At 43.3% G+C, this 13916-nt stretch overlaps 1 protein-coding gene across 1 annotated transcript in view; it reads right to left on the bottom strand.

The window, feature by feature from the left end:
- Nucleotides 1-13916, bottom strand: part of faf1 (Fas (TNFRSF6) associated factor 1) — an 81851-nt gene that overhangs the window by 34547 nt on the left and 33388 nt on the right. Inside the window, exons 8-12 of the mRNA XM_046300831.1 lie at nt 12353-12439; nt 5725-5820; nt 5508-5634; nt 5351-5414; nt 5169-5250 (exon numbers count right to left, since the gene is read on the bottom strand). Of these exons, the coding sequence (XP_046156787.1) occupies nt 5169-5250; nt 5351-5414; nt 5508-5634; nt 5725-5820; nt 12353-12439 (456 nt within the window). The remainder of the gene's footprint in view (nt 1-5168; nt 5251-5350; nt 5415-5507; nt 5635-5724; nt 5821-12352; nt 12440-13916) is intronic.

Here is a 13916-nt window from a genome sequence, read left to right as displayed (position 1 = left end):
TGACAACAAAATCACAAATTATCAATGGAAATCAAATTTACAACCCATGTAGGTCTGGATTTGGAATCACACTCAAAATTAAAGTGGAAAACCACACTACAGGCTGATCCAACTTTGATGTAATGTCCTTAAAACAAGTCCAAATGAGGCTCAGTAATGTGTGTGTGGCATCCACGTGCCTGTATGACCTCCCTACAACGCCTGGGCATGCTCCTGATGAGGTGGCGGATGGTCTCCTGAGGGATCTCCTCCCAGACCTGGACTAAAGCATCCGCCAACTCCTGGACTGTCTGTGGTGCAATGTGGCGTTGGTGGATGGAGCAAGACATGATGTCCCAGATGTGCTCAATTGGATTCAGGTCTGGGGAACGGGCGGGCCAGTCCATAGCATCAATGCCTTCCTCTTGCAGGAACTGCTGACACACTCCAGCCACATGAGGTCTAGCATGGTCTTGCATTAGGAGGAACCCAGGGCCAACCGCACCAGCATATGGTCTCACAAGGGGTCTGAGGATCTCATCTCGGTACCTAATGGCAGTCAGGCTACCTCTGGCGAGCACATGGAGGGCTGTGCGGCCCCCCAAAGAAATGCCACCCCACACCATGACTGACCCACCTCCAAACGGTCATGCTGGAGAATGTTGCAGGCAGCAAAGCGTTCTCCACGGCGTCTCCAGACTGTCATGTGCTCAGTGTGAACCTGCTTTCATCTGTGAAGAGCACAGGGCGCCAGTGGCGAATTTGCCAATCTTGGTGTTCTCTGGCAAATGCCAAACATCCTGCACGGTGTTGGGCTGTAAGCACAACCCCCACCTGTGGACGTCGGGCCCTCGTACCATCCTCATGGTGTCTGTTTCTGACCGTTTGAGCAGACACATGCACATTTGTGGCCTGCTGGAGGTCATTATGCAGGGCTCTGGCAGGGCTCCTCCTGCTCAAAGGTGGAGGTAGCGGTCCTGCTGCTGGGTTGTTGCCCTCCAACGGCCTCCTCCACGTCTCCTGATGTACTGGCCTGTCTCCTGGTAGCGCCTCCATGCTCTGGACACTACGCTGACAGACACAGCAAACCTTCTTGCCACAGCTCGCATTGATGTCCCATCCTGGATGAGCTGCACTACCTGAGCCACTTGTGTGGGTTGTAGACTCAGTGTCATGCTACCACTAGAGTGAAAGCACCACCAACATTCAAAAGTGACCAAAACAGCCAGGAAGCATAGGAACTGAGAAGTGGTCTGTGGTCACCACCTGCAGAACCACTCCTTTATTGGGGGTGTCTTGCTAATTGCCTATAATTTCCACCTGTTGTCTATTCCATTTGCACAACAGCATGTGACAATTTATTGTCAATCAGTGTTGCTTCCTAAGTGGAAAGTTTGATTTCACAGAAGTATGATTGACTTGGAGTTACATTGTGTTTAAGTGTTCTGTTCCCTTTATTTTTTTGAGCAGTGTATATCAAGGAGTATGGTGACTAGTCGCCATACTGCTTGATATATACTGCTAAAAACAAATCTAAAAAATAAAGGGAACACTTAAAACACCACAAAAGCTAAATCTAGATATACAGATGTACACAATTTTAGAAGAAATTGATCGGGAAAGAGAGAGATTGTTGGAGGGTGATTCATTTAGCTAGCATAGCTTTGATTCCCAAATGGAGGAATATTTTTTGAACGGAGGGGACATCGTTTGACTGGTAAGTTCTTCTCATGCTAATGCAGTTGTTTGAAATGAATAATACACAATATTATTTGTGATTATTTACAATTTTAGTAGCAATATATACAAATGTAATGAAATGTGTACACGTTGGCTATACATTGTGGGTGGGGGTGTTTGTATGCATGTGTATGACCCATAGCCTAGGTTTGTGTGTGTATATATACATATTGTGGATTAGAGGGAGCATGGCTGAGATGCGAGTCTGCCGCTCCACCCCACCCCCACGTGAAATAGCCTATTTGAGGCTGTTGAGGGGAGGACAGGCCCACAACAAATGGGCAAAGTGAAATGGAGACAGTAGATCTAGCTGAAATGTCATAATATAAAACAGACAGTAGATCTAGCTGGTCTGTCATAATATATTCAACCTTATGTTCCCTGTACTCTATACAGTGGGGCAAAAAAGTATTTAGTCAGCCACCAATTGTGCACGTTCTCCCACTTAAAAAGATGAGGCCTGTAATTTTCATCATAGGTACACTTCAACAATGACAGACAAAATGAGAAAAAAAATCCAGAAAATCACATTGTAGGATTTTTTATGAATTTATTTGCAAATGATGGTGGAAAATAAGTATTTTGTCACCTACAAACATCATCTTTGTATATGTCCAATTATGGCGTCTGGGACAGCAGGGGAAGCGCCATTGAGGCTATCTCCCTTCTAAAGTAGTCAATTTCTTATTATACTACTTCTATGAGTTAGTAAACAAACTGAAAGGGTGCATACTCACCTCAATGGCGCTGGCAATGCTAAAATGGGCTTTGGGGCACGAGAGTCAAAGATATAACTCTGTGCTAGAGTTGTCTATGTTTCAACTTTGCTTCATTGGCATAAATGTACCACTTGAGCTGGTCTGGAATTGGTGAGAATTTGAGGAGTGATGTTTTGGGGCTGTTGCTGGGCAACACGGACTTTCAACTCCCTCCAAAGATTTTCTATGGGGTTGAGATCTGGAGACTGGCTAGGCCACTCCAGGACCTTGAAATGCTTCTTACGAAGCCAATCCTTTGTTGTCCGGGCGGTGTGTTTGGGATCATTGTCATGCTGAAAGACCCAGCCACATTTCATCTTCAATGCCCTTGCTGATGGAAGGAGGTTTTCACTCAAAATCTCACGATACATGGCCCCATTCATTCTTTCCTTTACATGGATCCGTCGTCCTGGTCCCTTTGCAGAAAAACAGCCCCAAAGCATGATGTTTCCACCCCCATGCTTCACAGTAGGTATGGGGTTCTTTGGATACAACTCAGCATTCTTTGTCCTCCAGACACGACGAGTTGAGTTATCAAAAAGTTATAATTTTGGTTTCATCTGACCATATGACATTCTCCCTATCTTCTTCTGGATCATCCAAATGGTCTCTAGCAAACTTCAGTCGGGCCTGGACATATACTGGCTTAAGCAGGTGGACACGTCTAGCACTGCAGGATTTGAGTCCCTGGCGGCGTAGTGTGTTACTGATGGTAGGCTTTGTTACTTTGGTCCCAGATCTCTGCGGGTCATTCACTAGGTTCCCCCGTGTGGTTCTGGGATTTTTACTCACCGTTCTTGTGATCATTTTGACCCCACGGGGTGAGATCTTGCGTGGAGCCCCAGATCGAGGGAGATTATCAGTGGTCTTGTATGTCTTCCATTTCCTAGTAAGTGCTCCCACAGTTGATTTCTTCAAAATAAGCTGCTTACCTATTGCAGATTCAGTCTTCCCAGCCTGGTGCAGGTCTACAATTTGGTTTCTGGTGTATTTTGACAGCTCTTTGGGTCTTGGCCATAGTGGAGTTTGGAGTGTGACTGTTTGAGGATGTGGACAGGTGTCTGTTATACTGATAACAAGTTCAAACAGGTGCCATTAATACAGGTAACGAGTGGAGGACAGAGGAGCCTCTTAAAGAAGAAGTTACAGGTATGTGAGAGCCAGAAATCTTGCTTGTTTGTAGGTGACCAAATACTTATTTTCCACCATAATTTGCAAATAAATTCATTAAAAATCCTACAATGTGATTTTCTGGTTTTTATTTCTCATTTAGTCTGTCATAGAGTAAGTGTACCTATGATGAAAATTACAGGCCTCTCATCTTTTTAAGTGGGAGAACTTGCACAATTGGTGGCTGACTAAATACTTTTTTGCCCCACTGTATATATCTGTTGATACTGGGCTCATATGTGAAACTATTCTAACTGAACATTTTCTTTCAGTGACACTGACTCCGAATGGGAGCCCCCAGTGCCAAGGTGTCCATCCCCCACTGAAGCTGGTTCATCCAGTCAGACACCTGTTGTCTCAGCGCTACTGGGGCATGGACCGCAAAAAATGTCCCCCTTCCCCAACTGCAATAAAGGACTACTACAAGAGCATGGGAGGTGTGGACCTGTCAGATGTGCAGATTGGCTATTACAATGTTCTCCATAAGACGATGAAATGGTACAAGACCTTCTATAATTTCATCGACATTGCTGTGGTGAATGCATTCATCCTACACAAGGAAATGGTTAAGAGCTGTGGAAAGCTGCCCCATCTCACAGCTAGCCTTCAGAGAGCTGCTCATCAAGGAGCTTGCTGGCTACAGCACCACAGCACCACATTCAGGCCACTCTACCTCTGTCCCTTCTGCTCCTGCCACAAGTGGTGTTCATCTGCCCAAATTAATTTCTGCAGGCATGGATGTGCCTCAGGGCCAAAGGGGCACAGCATGGAGGCATCACTGTTCTTTGCAAATCAAGTCCCCCATCACCTGCACCACATGCTTGGTGACCCTCTGCTTTACAGCAGAAATAGACTACTTTGGCACCTGGTATCAGCAGCACAATATTGTGTAGAGGACTGAGGGTCTTCCAAAGACTGGGGGGGTAGAATACCATTTTGGTATTTTGTATATAGTTATTCCATTCAAAATGTATAACTTCACCAATTTGGCAACTTGGGTACATTTGGGCTACTTGATAGACACCTGAGTGATTTCATGATAAATGTCATGTAGCACACTCATTTTGGATGTTATCATTCTGAAACAAGTACTGTTGCCCTCATGTTTTTCACTGAAATTATCCCCATCATCCTATCTGAATGTTTGTTTTGTCTTGTTCATTTTAAATATGATACAACAATAAAAAATCATTGTATTATCTAAACCAGATCTATTGTGTTATATTCTCCGACATTCAATTCACATTTACACAAACTTCAGTGTTTTCTTTCAAATGAAACCAAGAATATGCATATCCTTGATTCTGTGCCTGAGCTACAGGCAGTTAGATTTGGGTATGTCTTCAGGCATTGAAAAAAGTAGCGGGGTAGCTGTAAGCGGTTAATACATTTTGAATTCAGGCTGTTACAACAAAATGTGGATTAAGTCAAGGGGTATGAACACTTTCTGAAGGCACTAGTATTATGTCCTTTTAACCTGTAAATTATACTACTGAGACCAGCTCCTCTACTGTTACTTACATCTCTGGCTTTGCCATAGAAGGCCTCTTGAGATGCTGCCTCCAAAGTACCAATGAAGAACACTGGATGACATTCTCCGTACCTACAACACACACATAGGAGATTGACCCGTAAAAAGAATGCATGGATCTTCCACATCGTTTGAGAAGCACAGGCCCCTTAAAACAATACTAAATACGTACCTTGTTGAAAATTCAGCAGTAAAGTGCAGTAAGGCATCACTTTCATTCTCACTATTCTCTGGCACTGCAGAGAAAAACACATTAGCTTGATAACAATTAAATACCAAATCAACCTTTTTGAATCGAGTGGTAGCATCATGCTAAGTGAGGTACGTACTCAAAGCGGCTTTCCGACAGCCTGTAGAAGACCCCATACCGAACATCTCTGATTCGTCCACTCCAAATTCAGACGCATCCTCAAAGTCATCCCCCTCGCTGTCGCTTACCATGTGGACATCTGCGCACTGTTCAAACATATTCGCTTCAGTATTGTTGACCTATCAAATACAATGAAAAATGTAAAACAAAGCCAAATGTACTGTGTGTTGCTCTACCTCTTCTGTGGGCTCCTGGTTGTTGGCTGGTGAGGACCTTCGACACACACTGAGGTGATGGCAGGGGTAGCTGATTCCAGAGGCAGCCAGTGTCATCTGGGGACAGAAACATATTTTTTTACAAGAAAATCTGAACAATGCATTAACATTCTATAAGGAGGTGTAAAGGCAGAAAGAGATCCAAGTTCCACATTCACAGATAAACCATTCTGACTTTGTTAGGATTAGAACAAAACATTTATCCAGACTTATAAGGAAGCCCAGAATAAAATGTACAGGCATGGTTTATGGACAATCTAATTAAAGACTGGAAATGTCACCAACCGCAGCACTGGAGGGACTCATTAAAGACGGTCTATATGGCTGAACCCAATGGGATAGGGTAAAGATAGAGGCAGGTGCCATGGAAAGTGATGGGGCCCCAGCACCCATCTTTCTAACTATGCTACTCACTAACCTGCTCTCCCTGAGAGTGTAAGGAATTATCAGTGTTAAATCGATAATGCAAGTCTTAAAAGGCTTTCATTTCAAGTATGGGGCAGATGGTCTGAACCTGACCACAACATCCTACATGGCCCACTGAAACCAAGCGGAAAATTAATAAAATCATTGTCAAAACCTAGCAGAAATCATCTCTAATTAATACAGTATTTTAGTCTGTTCATAATCAACGTTAGCAAGCCAACTCATCCACTACAGTTCAAATAAAGTAAAAATGTATTTACCTGAGACAACCTTATGTTTATTGCAAACAAGTGCTATAGTGGCATTAACTGGAGGTTTAACACTAATGCCGTGATTGACACGGACAGACAAAAGGGAAAGTCCCTGTCCGTCAACAGCAGGGGGTGGCAATCGTTGCTATTGTCAGGTCCTCTAGCCAACAAAACCAGTTGGTAATTGTTGAATCAGGACCCGATTACATGTAACGGCAATTGAGTTTCAAAAGCAGAGTGACTGCTGGAGTTTTCCACGTCTCTTTTAAAGTAATTCAGCCAGAGAATAGAGTAACCACTAGTCCTCGTTGGGCACATGATTTGCTGGATGATAAAAACAGAACATATCCAAATATAGAGAGAGCCATCATTCTCATTTGAATCCACTGTTAAATTATTGGCGCAAGAAATAAGTCAAATTCCCACTTGCTCAACAGGAAAAACAGCAGAAAAACAGTATTCCCTGGACAAATAAAGCATGAGCAATATCCTGCTGTGGCCCATAGCTATTTCCCTGCTGTGCAGCACAGTGCCAGGGGAAGATGCAGGAAAGCCGTGCAGCAGAGTCCGTAAAGTCATGTGACCATCTTCTTGTCATGGTCTTCCCATTTGGCCTCGTTAGTTCCGCTGCCCACACACACACACGACAGATTGTGTTTGTCTTTCACAACTAACTTAAAGCAAATGTACTTTAAAATAAAACGTATTAATAAAGAGGCAGGACTAGGCTGCCATGGCTGGGACAGCTGAGTGCAAGTGTTAATTAAAAGCATTAACACTTTACACTGAATAACACTGGAACACCTAGGAAGAACACTTAGCAGAATTGCCTGACATGGTTCATGTAACAAAAATACTCTCACACTAATTCTTTAGCGGGTTAAGTATTATTGTATAACGGTACAATTCCTATTTTCTCATTAGCCAAATTGATCTTATTAAATCAAATGGAATTGGATGGAAATATCCTTGACTGTAAATTGAGTCTGGTTGCCACACTGTTGGTTTGAAAGAACATTTTTAAACAGTGCTCCATAGAAATCCAAGTGCTGTTAAAAAATTATCGACACAGTGGTTTGAGAGGCTGACCCCTTGAGCAGGACAGAGACGAGGGCTTTGAGATGTGAAGGAATGTCTTGCTCTTTTCTCTTGCCTCTCCAATCGAGTGGCAATCAAACGTGAGAATCTTAATGGCGGCTAAGTGGACCCCCTTGACAATAAAAGGTTTCCTCCAAGGCCCTAATATGTGTATAAATAAAGTTGATCACTTCTCTTGTCAATGGGGGACTTTGAGGGGAGGGACGACATGTGCTGAAAATCAGAAAAATAAAGTTGAGCGGTCATCCAAGCCAAGCTTTGACCCCGTGCCTTCCACTGATGCTGCGGGATAAGTGCAGCTTCCCAGCTCTGTGGCGGAACGCTGCGGGGCACAGGGGAGAGGTTAACCCCCCCCACTGACCTTCTCCTCCATCCCAACACAAAGAACAAGCTCCTCTTTTTTGGATTCTTTTAATTAACACTTGCACTGAAGCTTCTAAGCATTGGGGAGCGATGCCAGGAAAGAATTCTCTCTCTGCCCCCCTTGCCGCCTCTTTCCCGCTCTCCCTCATTCTCTTTCTGTTTCTTTTTTGTCTGGGCAGTGTTTGGATTAGGTCTCTGGCTGTGAGTGTGAGATAATTATCACTGACAGCTGCACTGACAGTACCCAGAGCCCCAATACCACCTTGTTCAACAACTCTTTGATAAAGGGGGACAACAGAGCCTGAGAAAATAAAGACAGAAGAAAAGAAGCCCCACCCTAAACACCTGTTGGTCTCTTATAGGTTCCTCCTTGCCTGTTTACAGTATGTCATTCCTGATTAAGATCAGGGGTCATGCACCAAGTGTTTGAGGTTCACACAGGCAACTGTGATCACCAGCTTCACCACATAAAGTCATAGTGTTGAAGGAAAATGCTGCTGAAATCAACAGCGGGGCATTTCACTACTATGCTCACAGAGCAGGGGATCCAAGAAGTGACCAAACGAATGAGGAACATTCTGGAGATGGGGGGGACTTGTGCATTAAAGCCCTCAAAGTAGCAAATGCATTTGGTCAGAGGGAGATGGATAGAGGCTGAGCCTACACAGTCTCTCTTCCATGCAGCGCATGTCCTCCTCACTGAGTCTGGCCCCACTGAATGTTACCTGAAGACAGCAATCACACAGGGGGCTCTTTCTCGGCTTATCACTGAGCCCTGTCGCTACGGCAACCAGCAGGCCCCAATAAGCCTGCACGGGGCTGTCAACCAGAGAAGCCATTAAAAGCTGGGAAGAGAGGAGCCGGGCTCAGAGCCCTCAGAGTGACTGCATTAATACATTAGCAAACACCATGAAACACTGGATAAATGTCAGCAATTATGGCGGAAGAGAAAAAAGCAGAGTCTAATAAGGATGTCTCGCTGTCTGTCAATCACTCCCACAGGTGCAGGACCGCTCTGTCAATCAGAATGGCCAGAATACTTGCCGCTTGGCTCGGCTTGTTTCCTCAAAGGAGTAGACGAAAGTGGCGGTAATAAGAAAGTCTCACAACAGATCAATCATCTTTCACACCAAGGGAGTCAGACAATGGCCCATTACCTCGAGCAACAACTGTTTCTCCACAATGTGCGTTTGGTTTTTTCAACTCAGCTAACCCCAAACTTTTGACTGCACTGCCCCTCTTTAATGATATTTCCACAGAGAGGTCAGAAAAAAACTCAAATTGTGAAATTATGGTAATGCCCTTTTTATGTAAGAGTCATTTGAATTTTTATTTAATTTATTATTGTTTTTTTTTTTAAATACAGGAATTTCAGTCTGTTCAGGTGAGATGTTTTTGGCCCAGATCATCAAAATCTGATTTAGACCAATGGTCAGTTATCTTTTATTTCCATATGTACCCTCCAACTTTCAAGGGGTAAGCTCTAGAGCAGGGGTCTCCAATATCAGGTGTGGAAGATTAGGGTTGGAGTGAAAACCTACAGGACAGTAGCTCTCCAGGAACAGGGTTGGAGAGCCCTGCTCTAGATTCTAGACAATCCTATCCGCCATTCAGGGTTGTTAATGTAAACACATGGCGACACTGGAGGGGCTCCCGAGTGGCACAGTGGTCTAAGGCACTGCATCTCAGTGCAAAAATGTCACAACAGACCCTGGTTCGACCAGCCGTGAGTGGGAGTCTCATAGGGCGGAGGCGTCACACAATTGGCCGTCATTGTAAATAAGAAATTGTTAACTGACTTGCCTAGTTTAACCTTTATTTAACATGTCAAATGGTAAAAGGAGGCACAGGGACATCCATTACAAAAAGTTATTATTTTCAATACACATGACAGTGATTTAAAAACAATAATTTCAAGACTGCATGGGGACTTTAAAGCGTCAGCTTCATCATAATCTAAGGCACCATGGATATAGGCTAACACTGCCAAATGAGCATTACCCTCTTGTTTCTGTGGCCAGGTTGCTTGCAGTTCCCTTTAACACCTTTTATATTTCACATCCTTTACATTTCTAGTATCAAATTACCTCACTGAATCATATAGCCAACCAAAACAAGAGGTGTTTCTTCCTGCTCCGAATTTAAATTTGATGTAGGCTAACACTTTGTAGATCAATACACAAAGGCACAGAATCAGGGAGGTGAAGTACCAAAACCAATCACTTGTTTCTCCACAGGTAAGCTCCTACCACATTTGACTTCTTGTACAAAAAAAGCGAAACAACCTAACAATCTTTGAAGATGACGATTTCTGAGTGTAAAGCACAGTTATAAAATAAGCAGTAGGTAAATAAGTTAATCAATTAGCTCATGTTTAATTAGACAAATCTAAGCCTTGGATGTGAAAACTGTATTTTCAACCTCTGCAAGTCTTTAAATAAAAATGAGTCTGGGTAATTGGTTATCAAAAGGCAGTGGGTGTTGGAGTGGCTGGCAGAAGTGGTGCCCAGCTGAGCTTGTGAACTGATCTTTAACTTCAGAGATGCTCCAGCAGTTTACAAAACTGTGTACCACAAATATAAAAGCCTGTTATCTAACAGTATGCATGTTTGTGTTTATCTGTCTGAAAAAAAAAAAACATTTTTCCCATTCACTTGAACGTAGACAACCATTTCTGACGTGGCTTAAATTGGGTATTTAATTATAACACAGCCGGGTGACAATAAAACCTCTAAGTTTGAACAATATTGATCCCTAAATTGAACAACAAATGATTCACGTTAAAAAATAATTCTGACTTTTCCCCCAGTAAATATTAAGTGAGTGCATTGAATGAAAAAAGGCTGAAAAATAATGAGAAAGTAGTCACCGATTCTGACTCCTTGAAAATGTATTTTTAAACCCGACCTGCCATGTTTATTGGTACAAATCCCCAGAGATGAGGTGGGGTTAATGAGATATGCAATGGAAGAGCCAGGCTGGCATGCAAGGGCTTTCTCTGTAATGCTCAGAGACATTTCAATAAGGGTTTGGGCTGGAGAGGCCTAATATTGCAGTCAACGCTTTTAATATCTGCTCACAAGAAACATGGGAGCAGTGAGCAGTCTTAGCCAGGCTATGGCCAGGCACATTGCTATGACCTAAAGCCACATTCTATTCATCCCCAAGCCACCTTAGAGCTTTGGTCGAGCCAAGACTCATTGAAAAGCAGCCCACCTCATATTCCGGAATACTGTGGGTTACAAAGGGCTGTGGGTGAGACGTGATAATGTACACTTTACTGTGGTTTCAGGTTGGACTTGACATCTTGGCTAGATTGCCTGTCTAAGGAAAGAGATAGATAACAATTAAATAGATCCATATCAGTGCTGTATAGGGTTTGTGGTTTGAGAGGCTGCCTTTGGCCACTGCGCTTTACATTAAGGCACACAAAGAGCAAACAATTTAGAACAAAAAAGAAATAACCTTTTGTCTCAGCCTTTCAGGAAAATAAACGGTTGCAATGTACGTATTTGCTTTGACAAGAGAGCAACCAAACGAGACATAAAAGCTCCACTTAAAAACAAAACAACAAAAGATGCAGGGATTGTTAATATATAATATATAATATAATATATTGTTAATTCAATTTGCCAAAGTGAATATTTGAATGTAGATGGTAGATGGGAAAAGAGAGGGTTGCCATAAGAACCACACAACATTTAGAGAACAGGTTCTCACCAGGTGACCACACCCTGTACTACATCTAAAATAGAAATGTCATTGTAGATTTTAATCATGATCAGAGCAAGAAAACTCAGTTCAGGGTAGTAAAGAGAATGCCACAAAATAATGTAATAAGAGGTAATATCTTAAAACAACAGGAAATATAAAAGTTGAAGAGCTAACAGAATGTGTATGGAACAACCCAGTTGCACAATCATCCATAAAATTAGCATGGGAACATACAAGCTGTCAAAGAAGCGGGGGGGGGGGGTCGGAGTTCCTCAGGGGTCCGTGTGAGGACCGCGTCTGATCATTTTGACTAAATTTAGCTGAATGGCTGAACGGTGACCCCAGGCGGGAGAGGTCAGTGACACTCAATGACGTGAGCTTTAATGTCCACAGATAGAAGGACCCTGCAAACCCCTGCAGACTGTCCTGACATTTTAATTAGTTTCTACCTCTTACTTTTAGACTGGACAGATGGTTTCAGCACTGAAAACATTTATAAGTTTCTCTCAAACTGAGATTCTCCACATGTAAAATAGGCTTTTATAAAGCCTTCATGGAATAAACTTTAACCCAGGTCTTAAATCAAAATATATTCAGTAAATGAAAACATGGGTAACATATTTTCCTAATTTATGTAAGACTGCTGGAGAACAGCAGCTACAAGGTACAAAGACAAAATGGAAATGGAGTGGTGTTCCCAAGTCCAAGCCTGAGAGACATGTGTTTTTGTTCCTTACCGAATCGTCAGATGCCGCAGCAGGCCAGCCCTCCCATTGTTGGTGTCGCACTGGGATGTTTGTCAGGTCGGAAACATTCCTTTTCACCTGGAAAGAAAGACAATGGCAAGTAATTATTAAATCTATCATTTCAGATTAAAACATGAATACTTTTAATGGAAATCCTGAAGAACTGCAAATATCAGTAAGTAGCCTATACCGAACTATAACAGTAAACACATCATGAGAGACAACATCATTGGTGTGTCGGCATAGCTTTGATATGGCATAGCTTTGTCTCCCATGGAGGTGTGGAAAGGAACAACAAAGATGGAGGGAGGGCACAGGGCATTGGACAGAGAGAAAAAGCTGTGTCATCTGCATTCCACAGATGCCTTGCTTAATGCACAGAAACACTCAAATGAACAGTATTTCTCTTCTCCCATTCTTTTAAGTGTATCTGCACTTAACATTCCGTGCTTTTAAACCGTTAGCAGCGTCCCACGAGCACCAAGCTCCCGCCATCCTTGCCCTGATGGTTTAAAGCACAATACCAGCCTGATGTGCGCAAGGAGAGGTTGATCAAAGCTAGTGTCGCCTGAGTGCTGGATTCTAGCGCATTACCCCTGCAGAATGCACTACCCTGCAGGGGTAGATACTGATGCTGAGCAAACTGGCCATTGTGGTGGAAAGCTCCCTCCACACACAGCCAAATCCTCCAACACTCAGAGGGAGAGATGTATCCTTGCCGAGACTGCAGTCTCGTGCCCACAGATGGAGAGCTTTTTTATGTTGAATAAAAGCCTACAATTCTGCAGACGAGTGTCTGTGTTGAGGTCTGTCTCACTTGGTAAGAAGCAGACAGGCCTGAAAATGCCTTGGTAAAGGTTTAGACAATGCGTGGCTGACATGGGATCACGATATTCAAACCTCATTCTCTCGCCAGTCCCAAACACACACATGCACAGTGCCTTTCTTTATGAAGTGGAGTGGGGTCAGGCCGGGTGGCCAGTGTTATTACAGAGTGTAATATCTGTGTTTGACCAGAGGGCTACAGGGATTTCTCCTCCTAGCGCTGACCGACAGGCAGGCATAAACACTAGCGCCCAGCTGTAATTAAGCGTCTCCAGTCAAAGGTTAAGGCAGCCTTAGAGAAACAACATACTAATGCCCATAAAGGAGGTCCTGGTGGCTGCAAGTTGGAAACAGCACCTTAACCAAACCTATTCTATCTGAGCAGCGATACGTTTATTATCTCAGATTTTACGAGACGCATTACAATCGCCTGCTTTAATGAAGGTTTTCCCTACCACAACGTATCCACATCCTCTAACACGTGCATAGCAGACAGAACAGGAAGGCGAGCCTCAAAACCAACAAGAAAGTTGACAGAACTGTGAGAACAGTTTCTAAAAGTAAGATGCACAACATGACCAAAGGTACGTGGAAACCTGCTCGTTGAACATCCTAAAGCTGTTCGATGGGTTGAAGTATTGGCTGTGCAGGCCAGTCAAGTTCTTACACACTGATTTTGAAAATTGGAACCCCGACCTCACTAATGCTCGTGGCTGAATGGAAGCAAATC

This window comes from Oncorhynchus gorbuscha, linkage group LG15 (assembly GCF_021184085.1).
Source record: "Oncorhynchus gorbuscha isolate QuinsamMale2020 ecotype Even-year linkage group LG15, OgorEven_v1.0, whole genome shotgun sequence".
Lineage (NCBI taxonomy): Eukaryota > Metazoa > Chordata > Actinopteri > Salmoniformes > Salmonidae > Oncorhynchus > Oncorhynchus gorbuscha.
The sequence above is the reverse complement of the archived record's forward strand: the minus strand, read 5'-3'. Positions and strand labels throughout refer to the sequence as shown.